Source organism: Notamacropus eugenii, chromosome 1, assembly GCF_028372415.1.
Source record: "Notamacropus eugenii isolate mMacEug1 chromosome 1, mMacEug1.pri_v2, whole genome shotgun sequence".
Classification (NCBI taxonomy): Eukaryota; Metazoa; Chordata; class Mammalia; order Diprotodontia; family Macropodidae; genus Notamacropus; species Notamacropus eugenii.
Window position 1 is genome coordinate 588,068,893 of NC_092872.1, and position 14,128 is coordinate 588,083,020.

Here is a 14,128-nt window from a genome sequence, read left to right on the forward strand (position 1 = left end):
TGAAACAAACTATTCACACTCAGAGACATCTGATAATCAACATATCTAAGAGCAGGCTCTTTTGCTCTGTTCTGAGGCCTTTTCCTGTATATCAAAAGAACTGCCAGGCGAGGTGTCATTCATAAAGGATGAGGTCCATCCACCTAGACCCTGTTTTAGATAATAGATTTTTTATCATAGATATACTGTGTTGGAATCTTCAACTCACAGCTTTTGTCAATTCTCTTAGCAATTGAAGGTATTCCTTTCTCATGCTGTCTGATGCAGATAAACTGGGAAGAGACTAAAAGTATTTTTTTGGCTTGGCATTTCCTTTATTAAATAAATAATAAAGTATATGAGGATGAAAAGGGGGGGAATTGAAATGAGATGTAATCAAGAGGTGGGTTGCTTAGGGGTTTCTGTGAACCCTAACCTGACCAATGAGGTTCAGGAAGGAAATTCTAATATGGATGGATTATAAAAGGGGTATCATAACTGTCTTCAATTGTGCTCGTGCCTAGGAAGGGACTCTTTTCCACAAAGGGTTAAAGGCCACCACCTGTCAGAAAAGACATGAAATAAAAATCTTTTTTTCTAAATTCACTCATGGCCAGATGGAATTTTTGGGAAAATGATTATTTCTCACAGGAAGGGAAGCCTGGATCTGGAATGGCATCTAGAACAAATTAGAAGCAAGGACTAATTGTCGTAAAGGAGGGAACCACCCCCAGACCTAGAGGAATGATACTCAATTTTTAACTCTGACAAGATGAGTTGAAGGGAGAGACTGGAAGCCATTGGTAAAGAGCTTTCTTTCTGTGAGTTGCTACTCGACAACCTAGTAGTGTGACCCAGAAAGGGGATGAGCTGTAGCTAGAGAAGAGAAGGTGACTGCTACAGGTTTTCTGTGGTAGCTTACCTCCCTCTCCCCCACCATGCCCATGCTTCTCAATTGCTAAAAAAGAAAATGGATCGCAAACTTGTCCTAGCTACCAAGCAACAGATGATGCAGCTATAAGTCAGGTCAGCATTATTCTGCCCCATAAAAGTTTGGGATCCACATTTTCTCACATTTTCCCTTAGAAGGTCTATTACTAGCACCTCTGGAAGCTCAAAGGAGAAGAAAGAGACTATTTATTAAAAAAAAAAAACTTTTAGTTTTGCCTCAAGGCTATTCATTTTTAAAAGGTTAGGAATGAGCATCTTTCACCCCTGAGTGATCTAGACCATCCAGTTGTGTGCAGATCGGTTAAGGAAGCTTCCAATTTACCAGACCTTTATTTATTTTTCACAGGGAAAGAAATGAATAATGTATTTATTATTCTGAACAAAGCAGCAGTATTTTTAGTACTTACAGTAATACATGAATCCTAACTGAAACTGTGCATTTGGCCAACCTTTCTCTGCAGCTCTCTGAAAAAATTTAAGAGCTTCATCGTAATCCTGAAAGATAATTACACTCTGTTACTCAAAGGTAAATGTGTAACACCATGGTAACAATTATCTTTTATATTTTTTTGAAGGGCTGAGCAAAACACTTTTAAGTCTTTCTAAAAAAAGTAAATAGTGTCAGAAGTGCCATGAGCTTCCCTGACCTTATTACTCTATGTGCCATAAAGATATGTCCATTTTCAATATGTCAGTTAACTAGCATCTATTAAGGGCCTACTATGTGTTAGGCATCATCTCTATATTCAATAAAATTCAATTCAAGAAGTATTTATTAAAAATCTGCTATGTTCATGACACTATGCAAGGTTCTGGGGATGCAAAATGTCAAGTCCTGAAATAGATCACACTCATAAGTATGATGGGGATGGGATCTGAACCCCCAAAAGGAAAAGACCTTGTCTTTTGGATCTGGACCCCAAAAAAGAAAAGCCCCTGGATTTTCCCACTAGACCCAGGTTCCTGGTGTTGGTTTGCCTGGGGCAACTGGCCCTTCCCAGTTAATTAACTGCCTTTCATTATCTGTACCTGGCCCCACCCTAGACAGCTACTCCCCTAATTCCAGCTAGACTGCCTTCTCTGTTCCCATAGTCTTCCTTATAAAAGAGCTATCTTGCTTCCAAATTAAGTTCTCAGATTCCTTAGGAGTCTGACCAATATAGCAAATTTTTACAATCATGCCTACTCTGACCAGTGTTCTAACAAACCTTGTCTTTGCTGAAAGAAGGCTTGTGTTGAATTCATTTGAGGCAGGATCTGCATGTTGCTATTTTGGGGTCCCAAGATCCCTAAACCTCAACAAGCTGAGGAATAAGATGTCTTTAATCTAGATAACAGGGTAGAGAATCTGTCACCCTGCAGGATGTCCCACCAGGAGATCTACAGGAAAGGTTCTTATACTTTTAAGGGAAAAGGGGGTGGGAGGGTCACATTAGGTAGCAAGGCTTGGTCATAGGTTGCCATCTACTCCCAGAAATCTGAGCAAGGAAAGCACTTTATTCTGGCTACTTTGCCCTTCATGCCATGAATCCCAATGTAAGTGAGTAAGGACATCAGGAGCTACTTTGGAAGCTGGTCTGGCTCAAGTGGGCTTTCTTTACAAGGAAAGATCCTAGGGTGGGGACTTAGGGTGTGGCTCAATTCAACCTAATTGAAAATATTTAACAGGAATTCAAAGACATTATTGCAATCGACATTACAAGGATCATTAAGAGGGAATGGCAGGCAGATAATATTAAATTGATAGTAACAATTTTTCTGTCAAAAGAAAAGACAAAACAAAAATGGTTCCATGCTTTGCAGGAGCTTACATAAAGCAATTGCTTTTGTTGAATAATACTTGCAATACTGACAATCAACAAGCTAGGATCATAGGTCCTTTGAAAATTATGCCCTCCCCTCCTCCCCATTTAGGCAAAGTGTTTTACTGATTTTTATCCTCTCGTTTGATATGGTGAATTCAGCTACTTAAAGACCTTGGTTTGCATGTAAACAATGCTTTATCATGAACTTTGCTTTCTACCCCAGTTTTGAAAGGTTAGTGTAATAATTCTACTTACCACAGGAACTCCTTTTCCATGAAAATAAATAAGGCCAAGTCCATGGAGTCCAATTGCATTGCCCTAAAACAGTGTGTTATGGATATAATTTTTAAAACTCCTAGCAAACTATTGAAAAAATTTGCTAAAGGAAATTAGCATAAAGCAATTATAAATAACTAAAATCCAAGCAATATTTGGATTACTAAGAACATAGATCATACCCACTGTTTTGCATCTCCTTCCTTCTTTTGGCTCTTTCACGTCATGATGATGCTATTTTTGATAATAATATTTGAAATTTATATATCACTTTATGATTTGCTAAGTGGTTTACATATATTATTCTCATTAGATCCTGGTTGTACTTCTATCAGTGGGGGACAAAAAAGAGGAGGTGAAACTCAGATTTCTCCATTCTCCATCAAATGGGCATTAGAGTGGATAGAGTTCCAGGTCTGGAGTCAGGAAGACTCATCTTTCTAAGTTCAAATCTGATGTCAGACACTTACTAGCTGTGTGATCCTAGACAGGTCATTTAACCCTGTTGGCCTCAGTTTCCTCATCTGTAAAATGAGTTGGAGAAGGAAATGACAAACCACTCTAGTATCCTTGCCAAGAATACCCAAAATGGGGCATGAAGAGTTGGACAAGACTGAATAACACAAGCAAATTAGGGGAAAGGGAGATGACCTTAGTTTCTTAAATAGAGTTTGAAAATATATTTTGGGAGGTTCTGGATCTTCAGTTTCATTGGTGTGAGAAAATCCCTGTCAATGAAAATCAATAACTGTTATGCAACTGAAATCTTTGGGAGTTATATGGGAGGCAACGAGAGTTTAAGTGACTTGTCTACAGTTACACAGGTAATATGTATAAGGGGTGGAACTTGGTCCCAGGTTTTCCTGACTCTGAGACATACCCTTTATTCACTATGCCATATTGTCAAGTCATGTTGACAAACACTTATTAAATTAAGTGTCTACTATGAGTTAGGCATAGTGTGTGCTAAGCCCTGCGGGTAACAAAGAAAGACTAAAAACAGATCCTGCTTTCACAGTCTAACAGGGAGACAACATGTAAATGACTACGTACAAACAAAATACATACAGGATAACTGGGAGCTAGTCTTACAGGGAAGGTACTAGCCTTAAGTGGGTATGGGAAAGGCTTCTTGCAGAAGATGGGATTTTATCCGGGACCTGAGAGAAGTAGGAGGGAGAAAATTCTAGTTATGGTAGACCATAATGTCTATTTTAATAATGCATGGAGTTGGGGTTTGGAATGTCTTGTGAAGAAAGACCAAGTGTCATTGGACAGAATATATGGAGGGGAGTAAGGTGTAAGAGGATTGTAAAGGTGGGAAGGGGATAGATTAGGTCCTGTCTTTACTTATGAATTTCAAATATTTGTGCCCTCTCCTTGCCTTATCACCACAGATAAGTAAAACTTGGTATGTTCTTATTGTGACTTATATGTGTATATATGTATGCGCACATACATATGTACACATATATTTCCCAGATCAATCTATTAAATTACTATCACAATTTATTATGAAGAATCTCTAGAATCTCTGAAATACCTAGTACCATAGAGTCAAACCTGATAGTACTAAAAAAATCAAACTTAAACTTATAAATAACGAATCTTAAAAAGTTACACTGCCCAAAATCTCAAATTATTTTATTTATGGTTCCCACAGTTCACCCTTGTGGAGAGAGCTCCACGACTAAATGAAAGTTCATGACTATCTCCTTTGGTTTTATTTATCAAAACTATTGGTTCATTTTTCTTGAAGGTACAAGTTAGCATCTAATTTCCAGTAGCATGAAGACTGGTAAGGTGGCACCACAGCAGTCTGTATGGTATGTACATTTAAAATGAATTTGTTTAATGTGGTTTCCCTTGTAATCATAATGAAAAAATATTGCAAGGGGGTTATGAGACTATCATGCTTTAAAAAAAATTCAATGACAGTTTTAGCTAAATTCTTTATACATATACATCAGTGGAGTAGGTTGTTTTAACAGTAAAAGGGACATTCTATCCATACTTTAAGGATTAGGGAATATAATTTTCCTCCTCTTCCCAAAGCATAGTGTCCCAATCTAGCCTGAGAATATTGAAACTCAGTGGGAGTTAGATGGGACAAAGCCAGGCACCTATGTTCACCTTAAAGTGAAAAAGTATCATAATGACAGGGGTAGCTCATCTTCCTTTAGTAAACTTACACCCTGGACATGTGTTGGGCTATCTGAGTGGATCAACTGTTTTAGCCCCTCCTGGACCACTGTCCTTGCTGTGTTGGAATGAATGAAACTCTGAACTATGTCATGCAGGGTTACCCAAGAAGGACAAGTCCAGAGTTCTGAAAAAAGTTGATCTACTGGATAAGAAAATGGCAAACAACTCATGTATCTTTGCCAAGAAAACCTCATAGACAGTATTAAAATGATAAAAGATATAACACCAGGAGATGATCCTCTCAGGTCCTACATGTTATTCGAGAAGAGTCAAGGATTATTACAAGTAGTTCCAGCACTAATAAAGCAATTGGACCAAAGCTGAAAGGAAGCTCAGCTGTGGATGTGTCTGGTGACAGAAGGGAAGTCTGATGCTATAAAGATCAGTGTTGCACAGGAACCTGGAATGAAAGATTTATGAAACCAAGGTAAGGTGGATGTAGTCAAAGGGAAAGATTAAACATTGACTTCTTGGATATCAAGGGACTTAAATGGGTGGGAATGGCTAAATGTAATTCAGATGATTCCTACATACATTACTGTGGGCAAGAATCTCTTATAAGAAATGGAATAGCCCTCATAGTCAGTAAAAGGGTAAGAAAAGCAGTACTGGGATACGATCTCAAAATGACAGAATGGTATCTTTTTGAATTTCCAGGCAAAGCATCCAACATCACAGTAATGCAATTCTATGCTCTAATCACTGATGAGGAGGTCAAAGTTGATCAGTTCTATGATGATTTACAATGTCTTCTAGAAATAACACCAACAAAAGATGTCATATTCATCACAGGGGGTTGGAATGCTAAAGAAGGAAATCAAAAGACAATTGGAATAACAGGCAAGTGAGATTAGAGTTTTGTCAAGATAACTTTCTGGTCATAGCGAACATTCTTTTTCAACAACCCAAAAGGTGACTCTACACATGGACAGCACTAGGTGATCAATATCAAAATCAGATGAATTATATACTTTGCAGCTAAAGGTGGGGAAGCTCTATATGGTTAGTTAAAACAAGACCTGGAGCTGACTGTGGCTCAGATCATGAGGTTTATATTGCAAAATTCACACTTTAAAAAAGTAAGGGAAACTACCATACCACATAGGCATAACGTAAATAACAGCCCTTATGAATATGAAGTGGAAGTGATGAATAGATTTAAGACATTAGATCTGATGGGGTGCCTGAAGAACTATGGGCAGACATTCACAATATTGTACAGGAGGCAGCAACAAAAAATGTGCCAAAGGAAAAAAAGAACAAGAAAGAAAAATAACTGTCTGATGAGAATTTACAAATAGCTGAGGAAAAAAGGAAAAATGAAAAGTGAAGGAGAAAGTGAAAGATATATCCAATGGAATGCAAAACTCCAGAAAATAGCAAAGAGATATAAGAAGGATTTCTTAAATGAACAATGCAAAGAAACAGAAGAAAACAGTAGAATGGGAAAGAGAAATGATCTCAAGGGAACGTTTCATACAAAAATGGGCATGATAAAAAACAAAAATGGACTTTACAGAAGTGGAAGACATAAAGAGGTGGTAAGAATATACAGAAGTACAATACAAGAAAGATCTTTGGAATAGCATTGTTCCGTAAGAAACGATGAGCAGGCATATTTCTGAAAAACCTAGAAAGACCTACATGAACTGTTGCTGAGTGAAGTGAGCAGAACCAGAACATTGTACACAGTAACAGCCACAGTGGGCTATGACTGACTATTGATAGACTTAGCTCTTTTAAACAATGCAATAATCCAAGACAATTCTAAAAGACTTATGATGGAAAATGCTATCCACATCCAGAGAAAGAACTATGAAGTCTGAATGAAATCAAAGCACACTATTTTCTCTCATTTTTTTCTTATGGTTTTTACCTTTTGTTCTGATTCTTCTTTCACAATATGACTAATGTGGAAATTTGTTTAATATGATTATACATGTATAGCCTAGACCAGATTGCATGCCATCTTGAGGAGGGAGAGGGGAAAATTTCAAATTCAAAATCTTATAAAAGTAAATGTGGAGAACTAAAAATAAATTAATTAATAAAAAAAAAGATCTTAACATTACTGATAACCAAGATAGTGTGGTTAATGACCTAAAGCCATACATCCTGGAGAGTGAAGTCAAGTGGACTTTAGGAAGTATTGCTAACAATAAGGCTGCTCTATTGAATGTGATGGAATTCCAGCTGAGCTATTTAAGATGATGCTTAAAAGATGATGCTGTTAAAGTGTTGCACTCAATATTGTCAGTGAATTTGGAATTGAGAAAATATCAGCTTTCATCCCAACCCTAAAGAAGGGCAATGCCAAAGAATGTTCACATTACTGAACAATTGAACTCATTTCAGATGTCCAGCAAAGTTATTCTTGAGATTCTGTAAGTTAGGCTTCAACAATATGTGAATAAGATTTACCAGAAGAACAGGCTGGGTTTCAAAGAGGCAGAGGAACTAGAAACCAAATTGCCAACATTTGCTGGATTATGGTTATTGGTTATGTGTCCTCAGTTTTCAAAGAGGACCATGACATCAGGGAAATGATGACATGACTTGCAGTTGACTTTGATTTGAGTGAGCAAGGGATGTGCAAGGTCACCAGCCTCACTTTCTCCTCCAGAGCCACCTGGGTCCAGTGGCCTGATATTCATCAGGATGATTGGAGATGGCCCAGGATTATGGAGAAAGCAAGGGAGTTCCATAAAAACATCTGCTTCTGCTTCATTGACTCACTAGATCATCTTACTTGTCTCCAGAGGAACCTATATGGGACTCAAGAAGAAACAGTTAGAACAAAACATGGAACAACTGATGGGTTTAAAGTTGGCAAAGCAGTATAACAAAGTTATATATTGGCAACTTATTTATTTAATTTGTATGCAGAGTACATCATGCAAAACACCAAGCTGGATGAATCAAAAACTGGAATTAAGGTGGTCAGGAGAAATATCAACCATTTCAGATAGGCATATAATACCACTCTATTGGCAGAAAGTGAAGAATTAAATAAGCCTCCTGATGAGGGCTAAAGAGGAAAGTGTTAAAACTGGCTTGAAGTTTAACAAAAAATAAAACAAAACAAAACAAAACAAAAAATCCCCCAAAACTAAGATCTTGGCAACTGATCCCATCACTTCCTGGCAAGTAGAAGGAGAACAAATAGAAGCATTGTCAGATTTTATATTGCTGGGCAAAAAGATCACTGAAGACAGTGACTACAACCATGAAATTAAAAGACTTGCTTCTTGGAAGGAAAGCTTTGGCAAATCTGGACAGCATACTAAAAAGCAGAGACTTTTGCCAACAGAGGTTCATATAGTCCAAGCTATGGTTTTTCCCATAGCAATGTACGGCTATGAGAGTTGGACTCTAAGGAAGCCTGAGTCTTACAGACTCAACACTTTCAAACTGTGGTGCTGGAGAAGACTTTTGAGAGTCCCTTGAACAGCAAGGAGATGAAATCACATAATACTTAAATTAATTCAGACAAATTACTGGAAGGTAAAATACCGTAGCTGAAGGTTAAGTACTTTAGCTACATGAAAAGACAGGACACATTGAAAAGACCCTAATGTTGGGAAAGATTGAAGGTGAATGTAATGGATAGATAGTGTCATGGAAACAACGAACATGAGTATGGACAGATGTTGGGAGATAGTGAATAGAAGAGCCTGATATGCTGTAGTGCATGGGGTCATGAAGAGTTGGACATGACACAACAATAACTGTTTTAGTCTCAGAGAGTCCTTAATATTACAATAACTGACATTATTCATTACTTTACATAATTATCATTTGATCCTTACAATAACCTAGTGAGATAAGTACTACAGTACTATTATCCCTATTTTACTTACTAAGAAACTGAACTCAAGGAGACTTAAGTGACTTGTGAATGTTCACACAGGTAGTATTCAGATCAGAACTGTGGTTCACTCAATTCCCATAATTCCCTCAAAGGCAGCATGTAAACTCAGAGCTTCCTGATGTATCCTGTGTCCTTTCCACAATGATATACTATCTCTCCATTATTATACTTTAAAGTATTTCAGGGAGCTAAAGGTTACATTTAGGGCATCTAGGAGTCAAAGACTTTCCTGATTTTAATCAGTAGTTATTAATTCAACCAATGTTGATTGAATTCTTGCCATTAGCCTAGGCACTATGGGGAATTGAAAGAAATATAAGATAATTTCTAATGATGCTTATAATCTAGTTTGAATATGGGGTGCTGGAAGAAAAAAGGTAAGAATGCACATATGTATATATTTAGTTGTTGAGGACTAGGATGGAGTGCAGTGACAAGTTCAGGACAGAACTTTGGGGAAAACCGGTTCTCTGAGACTGTGCTCATTTTCATCCAGAATTGCTCTTCAGGCCCCTCTGGGTGTTGCTGTCTCTCTGAGAAAAACAAGAGAACTACAGAATACAAGGGATATATAAAATAGACGATGTCCTTGAAGCTAACATTCTTTAAGACAATAAGACTGGCCAGATTACTAGGAGGGAAGATGAATAGATTGTTCCATAGACTTGCAGATTCTGTCTTCAAATACCCAGACCCTTGGATCAACAAATGGAGTTGCCCTATCTTCTTCTGCCTGCCTGTGTTTTTCTTCTTCACTGCTTTCACTGAGCCGAGCCACATGGGAATGCTGGCCAGCCACCACATTTAATAAAATAATGCCAGACATGCCTCAAGGTAAATTATTTTAAATTGCCAAATAAATTATGTGGATAAGAAATACTCCAGGATTTCAGAGCATAGAAAGATGATTGTGAAGTGTAGTAGTATGAGACAGCATGATGGAGTGGGGGACATGATATGGACTTTGAAGGACTAGTAGGATGAGGATAGAGAATTGGTAGGATGGAGGGAGGATTCCAAATGAGGGGTGTGTGGATGGCATATGTGTAATTTATCCACAAAATTGTGGGAAAAAGAATATAGAGATAATTTTTAAACTTAATTTTAACTTAATAAACCTTTTGCAGTATTAGACTCTTGACCAAAGCTCTTAAAGTCATATATTTCAATAATGTATTTCTATGAAATTGTAGTAGATTCAACACACACACACATATACACACATACATACACACACACATACACACACACATATATTTGCATTGGAGCATAGACACATATAAATATAAATTCAAGGTGTGAAAGGTAAAGAAGAGGCAACCAGGTGATGTAGTAGATAGAGCACTGAGATTGGAACCAAACGACTCATCTTCATGTGCTCAAATCTGGTCTCAGACATTTACTAGCTGCGTGATCTTGGGCAAATTATTTAACCCCTTTTACCTCAGTTTCTCATTTGTAAAATGAGCTGAAGAAGGAAACAGAAAACCACTCCAATATCTTTGCCAAGAAATTCAAGACTAATAAAGCATCAGGTTAATGAATCAATCCTTGACCATACTTACCATCATTAAGATGAACAGATTGAAAGAATGGTTTAATACTTCATTTGGGTATAAAGGTGGGGAACTTAGTGTCAGTTTAGATTACATGAAGTCTCAGATAATTGCTGATCCCATTTCACAGAATAGTTTGGACTTGAGAATAGTTTATACAACCAACCACAGCTCTGAAATTATTTGAGATGGATGAAATTGCCCTCTTTCCCAGATCCTATCAGATCTCCTGCCCAACTACACTTTTCCTTTCCCTTTTATCTTCCCCTCTTTTTAGACTTCCCTCCTTTCACCATAATCTGATTTACAGATAAATACACTGAACAATAATTATATAAATTAAAGAATATATTTATTATGTAATATAGTATTATTATATAATATATCATTTAAATTAAATAATAAATGATACAAATAAGTAATAAGCATATAAATAATCAATAATAATTATAAAATAATTACGTAAATAATACAAGCAATAATTATTATATAAATCGAAAAGGAAGAGCTCCATTAAAGCTGTCTTATGATGCCTCATCACGGCAAGGAGGTGACCCAGGCTTCTCAGGGGCGGTGACAGAGTAGCATGAGCTTTGGAAGAATCTAACCACTTGGAAAGATTTAAAATATAGACTGAGCAGTACGTTATGTTCCCAGCAGGGAAGGGAGGGAACAAGCATTTATTAAACACCTACTATGTGTAGGGCGTTGTGCTAAGTGCTTTACAAATATGGTCTCATTTGATCTTCTCCACTACTCTGGGCTATAGGTGCTATTATAATCCTTACTTTACCCTTGAGGAAACTAAAGCAGAAAGTAGTTAAGTGACTTTCCCAGGGGTCATACAGGTATTTAATATCTGCGACTGGATTTGAATTCAGGTCTTTCTGACTTGAGGCCCAGCACTCTGTCCACTGAACCTATAAGTTCAGATGGGTTTATCATTTGGAGGCCACAGGGCTATGCTTTTTTTTTTTTCTTTTTTGGTTACCTCACTAAATTGTCTACTTGAACATGTAAGGGTTGTGATCTGCATTAGAACAGGAAGTACTCACATGTATGAACTTATGTATCCTTGAAGCATTAAAGTAAACAGGATATCAAGATCATAATTAGAACTAGTTGGAACATTAGAAATCATTGACATCAACCACCTTCATTTTACAGATGAAGAAAATGAAACCCAGAGAAGTTAAAATGTCTTTCCCAGGTTCACATAGCTAGTAGGTTCCTGAGTTGGTATTTGAACCTAGTTCTTGGCTCCAAAGTCCAGTACTCTATCCACTTTGCCATATAAGAAAGCTTTATGTAGTCTTTCAAGTAATTTGTGACACAATACCAGCAGACATGAGTCGACTTTGCTAAAATGAGAATGCTTTATAAGTCATATTATTACCCCAACTTCAGAATATATTTCTGGTCAGTATTATAGATAATTATATTATAGATAAAATATTTCATGCTATGTAGAACTAGAAGATTTAACATAGCTGTTCACTAACTTTAGGATTATGGGCAGCTATGTGGCACAGTGGATAGAGTGCCAGACCTGGAGTCAGAAGGATTCATCTTCCTGAGTTTAAATCCAGCCTCAGACATTTACTAGCTATATGACCCTGGGTAAGTCACTTAACCCTATTTGCCTCAGCTTCCCCATCTGTATAGCTGGAGAAAGAAATGGCAAACTATTCTATTATCTTTGCCAAGAAAACCTCCCATGGGGTCATGAAGAGGTGGACATGACTGAAAACAACTCAACAACGACACAACAAAAGCAACTCTAGCATTATGGATGTTAGTAATGTCATATTTACGTAGTTGCATAGTTGCATAGTTTGGGTAGTTAGAACCCTACCCTCTTCTTTCTGTTTTCTTATTCTGGTACCATAAGACAGAGGACTATTCTCCTGCACAGGTAAAGGGAAAAGTTCAGAATTTTTAGTTGTCCCACTGCTGATGAAGAAGACATCAAGGAAAAAAACACAGGAATTAGAGTCCAGTGACCTAGGTTTAAATTTTAAATGCTGCTCACTACATCTGTGAAGTTGGACAAGTATTTTGCCCTCTTCAAAATTGATTTTCCTTATCCATAAAATGAAGGGTTGGGCTAAAGTACCTTTAAGTTTCCTTCTAGCTTTCAACGTTATGATTGAAGGTGCACCTTGGACTTTTATCATCCGCTTTTATTAGCAATAAAGCAAGAGTTCCTCCTCCACCCCCAATAATAATTCACTTTCACCCAACACTTTAGGATTTACTAAGCATTTTCCTCTAGGTTTCAATACTAACCATGCTACTTAAAGGGGGAAGGGAAGTAAATAGGAAATAAGTATTTATATAATGCCTACTAAGTCCCAGGCACTGTGCTAATAAGCACTTTATAAATGTTATCTCATTTCTTTCTCATAATAACACTGGAAAAAAGGTACTATAATTATCCCCATTTTATAGTAAGGAAACTGAGGGTGATTACAGTTAAATGACTTGCCCAGGGACACACATCTAGCTAGTATCCAGGTCAGGATTTGAACTCAGGTCTTCCCGATTCCAGGCATAGCACTCTATCCACTGTACCATCTGGTGACCTCTAATCCCAGTCTGTTTTCCTCATTTAAAATGGGGATAAGAATACTTGTACTACCTACCTCCCAGGGATATTGTTGAGTTATTTTAGTCCTGTCTGACTCTCTGTGACCCAATTTGGGGTTTTCTTGGCAAAGATACAGGAGTGGTTTGTCATTTGTCTCTCCAGCTCATTTTACAGACAAGGAAATGGAATCAAACTGCCTTAAGTGACTTGCCCAGGGTCACACAGCCAGTAAGTTTCTGAGGTCAAATTTAAACTCAGGTCTTTCTGACTCCAAGGTCAGACCTCTATCCACTGTGTCACCTACTTTCCTCAAGGGTATTGAGAGGAAAGTATGTTTAAGCCCTAAAATGTTTTTTTAAAAATGTGGTTTTGGTCTGGACCTGTGGAGGAAACTCCTGGGAAGTAATCTCCCTCTTCCAAAGCAGATCTAGCAGCTGGTGTGCAACATAGTCTTGAAGAGTTATAAAGTTAAATGGGCAGTTCCATACATCTCCCACAGAGGATCTACCAAATGCCTTGAAGGCCCTCGTCTGTCTCATTGGGTGTGTTACTGATGCCAGTTCAACACTCACATTGCCCATCTGTGATTTTTGACTTACATGGTCTTTTGTGAACAAAATTGAGTGTCTTTCATGCCATTTTCATAACCAAATCATAGAAATCTACATTTAACTAAGATTACATATATATTTATATATCATATCATGTTATATTATATTTTAATATATTAATATATAAAGTGCATAGTCATCAGATTTAGAAAATCTGCCCTAGGCCAATGGAATTTTGTGTTCAATGAATTTTCAGGTTTCAAAGAAATATTAGAACAGAAAGTTAATAGAGGAGATATAATTAAAATATAGATGGGATATTGAACTAGTATTAATTTTAATGA

The 14,128-nt window shown here is 37.2% G+C and overlaps 1 protein-coding gene across 6 annotated transcripts in view; it reads right to left on the minus strand.

Moving 5' to 3' along the window:
* The window catches only part of SEL1L2 (SEL1L2 adaptor subunit of SYVN1 ubiquitin ligase), a 172,514-nt gene that overhangs the window by 32,522 nt on the left and 125,864 nt on the right, over positions 1-14,128 (minus strand). For all 6 annotated transcript variants that reach the window (XM_072634487.1, XM_072634483.1, XM_072634482.1 and 3 more), the window contains 2 exons: positions 2,991-3,053; positions 1,338-1,425 (listed from right to left, as the gene is read on the minus strand). In XM_072634487.1, coding sequence (XP_072490588.1) covers positions 1,338-1,425; positions 2,991-3,053 — 151 coding nt within the window. The remainder of the gene's footprint in view (positions 1-1,337; positions 1,426-2,990; positions 3,054-14,128) is intronic.